This window comes from Babesia bigemina, scaffold Bbigscaff_62372, assembly GCF_000981445.1.
Source record: "Babesia bigemina genome assembly Bbig001, scaffold Bbigscaff_62372".
NCBI classification, from domain to species: Eukaryota; Apicomplexa; class Aconoidasida; order Piroplasmida; family Babesiidae; genus Babesia; species Babesia bigemina.
The window spans coordinates 1-3,874 of NW_012237035.1; the positions used below are offsets into that span (position 1 = coordinate 1).

The 3,874-nt window shown below is 50.0% G+C and overlaps 1 protein-coding gene across 1 annotated transcript; it reads right to left on the reverse strand.

The window, feature by feature from the left end:
- Window positions 1–322: 322 nt before the first annotated feature.
- On the reverse strand, window positions 323–3,706 carry BBBOND_0001410 (hypothetical protein, conserved; the record flags this gene model as incomplete). The annotated part of the gene is made up of 1 exon (XM_012914982.1): window positions 323–3,706. The coding sequence occupies one exon, from the start codon at window positions 3,704–3,706 to the stop codon at window positions 323–325; it is 3,384 nt and encodes a 1,127-aa protein (XP_012770436.1).
- Window positions 3,707–3,874: the final 168 nt, after the last annotated feature.

The following is a 3,874-nucleotide window of genomic DNA, read 5'->3' on the forward strand; positions in this document are numbered from 1 at the left end:
TAGCCCTTGCCCGGTTGCCATCTAGCACTTGGCTTAGTTGTGAGCTCAGCACTTGGCTGGTTGCTAGCTTAGCATTTTGCCTGGTTGCTAGCTTAGCACTTTGCCTGGGTGCTAGGTTAGCACTTCGCCTGGTTGCTAGCTTAACACTTTGCCTGGTTGCTCGGTTAACACGTTGCTACGTCGTTCTCTCATAACCTAATTTAGCTGCTATTTTGTTCACAGGTTGCCGCTAGAGTAATTCGAGACATTAGACTACGTTTGTCGGTTAGGTGAGTAGGTGAGTAGTTACGTGAGTTGCTGTGAATTGCAAGTGTGAATACAATTACGGTTGTAGATACGATATCTTGGCAACATTGCCGACACGTGCTGCAGCCAACAATGATTGCGCCATTATCTTGTGAGACGACGGTATCCTCAGGTGTGAGCGTATGTGGAGCACATCCAGTCTGCCAACCATTACGCAGATGAGGTAGAAGAGGGACAGCGACCAGAGCGCCACGGTCATCCACAGGAACGGTGAGCGGATGGTGAACATGAAATTATCAATGGCTTTGAATAACTGCACAAGATGTGAGTCCTTCTCAAATGACTCCGCGAATACTGTACAGAAATCTCTGCACGTGCGTTTTTTCTCAATGCCTGCACTTCCGTTCAGCCTCTCTGGATCGCCGAGAACGAAGCCGTACTTCGCCAATGTCGGCAGCGTGGAATTGCACTTTACAATGGATTTGCATTTGGCATCGTGATGTCGTGGCGGATCATGTTTAGATGTAGTTCTACATTCTTTGATGCACGCTTTTCCATGGCAATTCGATCCCCTGGCACCGCATTTAGAGTTGCACTCATCGTACAGTTTCTTCAGCAGATCGTAGAACGTCGCCGTCAGGTAAACGATCCACGACAAGTACTTATCGGCGTGTTTCGACGAGAACGTCTCGTAGATGGCGTGACCGATGGGACGCAGATAAGGACCGCATACGACGGAGTCCCTCGATGAGCATACGAGACTGCCCAGGCTGCCATCGGAGTGGCCCTTCTTCAATGCTGAGTGACTAGGGGTAAATAAGTGGTAGACTTTTAAATCACCATAAGGACGCCCAAAATTGGCAGCGGTGACTTTCTCTGTAAATGCCAGTTGTTTATGCGTTTGACCGTGCATACCCCAGCGATCGGTGAGGTGATAGTAGAAGCTGAACATGTCCGCCAGGGTTTTCGGTGCACTAGGCAAAAGGCAGTTGAGGTAACCGCACAGTCTAGTGAGCGGGGAATTCGGACGCCCACAAAAATCGTAAAGCACTTCGCGTATATTCTGGCCAATCATCGTATGCGACGCGATGGCACCAATGTCAGCGAAGCCCATTGGCGTTCTGCACGGCATACCAGGTGTATTGCCACACGTGCCACATGACAGACTCGATCCCCTAGCCGCTACCGAATGCGGCAGGTGGCCTTTCAGACCGTCCTCCAAAAACGATTGCAGTGGCGACTTGACGCCGCAGTTGGGAAATTGCTCACCCGTTTGGTTGCCACTTTGGTCGTGCTTTTCATTGCAGTCTTGCTTAGGGCACTGCTTCGTGTTGCACTGCCAGCCCGACCCACCGATGTACCTGCCGTAGTGGCACTCCCTCCAGCCGCTGAGCTGAGTTGTAAGTTGACACCGCTGCAGCAGGAAGTACAGCTGGTGGTAGAGGCGCTTGAGCAGGTCGAACAACGTACACAGCAACTGGATCATGTTGCTAGGGTAATCTAATTTAAGCGAGTTGTCGGAGAACTCACACGCGTAGATTCCGTCCTTGTGACCGTGGCCTAGGATAGCGGTGAGGACGGCGTGGGAGTTGGCAGACACATTGTAGAGCTCGTCGACAACGTCAGTGTATTTGACTGGAGATGGGTGCGCATCGAAAAGCTGCAGCGTTTTAGTACCCGGCCTTTGCTTGTCCTCCTTCATGAACTCAGATTTAACTTGCGCCTTGAGCTTTTCGTACACGGGGTTGAACTGCAGGCCGTTACACCAGACAAGGATTTCGTAAACGGAGCGTGGAGCCCGGGGTTTATCAACACGGGTAAGGTGGCATACACTGAAGTACGTTTTTAAGAGATCATAGAGTTTTCGGATGAGACCGCTCTCCTCCGCGACGGTTACATCAAGCTCGTCCGACCCGGATGCCGATCGAGGAATGTCGGTGACGGGAGATGACTGTTGACTGAACAAATTATGCGTTTGATTTGTTAGGTGTTTGAGAATGCTGCTACCATTGAAGTCTTTTCTGTGATTTAGTTCGCCGTGCTCAGCGTTCTCAGGACGATGGACGTCATACCCGTTGTCGCGGAAGAAGAGAGCGTGGAGGCTGGAGGTATGATCCGACGAATTGTATATTCTGTAGGTCGTCCAATCATAAATATCAAGTCCGTGCTTTAGAGTAGTTAATTCTTGATATAAGATGGGCGTGATGGTGAGACAGATTTTGGCGTAGTTTCTACTTTCCGCCTCGGTGAGTTTCTCCCATTCGATGGTCCTCAAAGAGTACGTCGAAACGTAGGCCTTTTTGAGCTCCTCGACGAGGGGGGTGAAGCCTGCTTTTAGAGCATTGAGGAGTAAGGGGCACTTGGCTGCGCCGTAGGTAGAGGGTTTGAAGGCAGTGACGGCATTATTGAGGGTGTCTAGATTGGTACTGAATTTGTCATCGAAATACGTTGATGTCTCTAGCTTGGTGAGCATGTTAGTCAGAGCGTTGTACGAAGGTCTGATTCTGCTGAAGTCGGCCTTGAATGCGTCTTGATTTTGCAACTTGATGAAGAACGCACTTACTGCTCCTTTGAAAATAGATGACACTTTGCTCAATGAAGAACCTTCATCTGCGAGATTTTGGGGGTCAACAGCATCGATTCTCTTAACTCTCGCAATAAACGTATGTTCCATCTTGTTCATGAACCCCTTGTAACCGATGTCCAAATCGTCGGTGATTTCCTTAGGTAGAGGCGCCAACTCCTTCTCGGCTTTCTCCGCGAACTCTAGCAGAATGGCTTTCACTGACGTGACGTAGTTCTTGTTGACTTGGGTGATGAGATCGTTCTGGGCTTCTTCGACGTTGGAGCTTACTACGCCTCTGATTGACGTGATTGTTGCCTGGGCTGTTGGATCGGCGCTGGTGAGGAAGTTCTCAGCATCCCTGATTGCAGCGCTTAAATCAAAGGTTTGTAGCTCACCAAGTTTGTTCTTAATACGCGCCAATTTCTCCTTTATCGTCGTATTGAGCAATGCCCTGAGATTATCCACGCCGTATGTGCCTTCAGTTTTGATGGCCTCGCAGAGCTGTGTGAGATTCTCCTTCACCGCTTCGAACTGTTTGAGAGCTGCCTCATCAAAGGTGGTGAGGATTCCCAGGTTATCGGTAACCTGGGTTTGTATGTCACTGAGAGCGTTGGTGATGTCTTGCTTGATGGTCTCGAGGCCCTTGGTGGATGCTTGATCAGGCCAGGTTTCATTATTGGCAAAGCCGGCGTCATGCAGATCTTCCAATCTGTTGATCACGTCCTTCTTGTCACTGTTGAGCAAGATGTTATTTCGAAGGTTGGTGAGCTCAATCCCAATGTGCCGATGCCACCGGTGATTGTGATACGTGGTGTCAGACTGTCTTGATGCAATTGCGGAGTAGCAGTAGTGATCGTTTGGAGGCCAGACTCTGTACCAGTTCCGGGTGATCATGGAATTCGACGTATCGCCAAGTACCTATGCTTAGCAGAACGCGCGTGAAAGTGCGGATGATGCTCACTTTGGGTACACCAGCTAGTGGCCGCGTAGAGGGGTATTGCCTATGTGCTCGTTGCACTTTAAACAAGGAAGCACACGCGTAATGCGAGCTACCTCACGAAG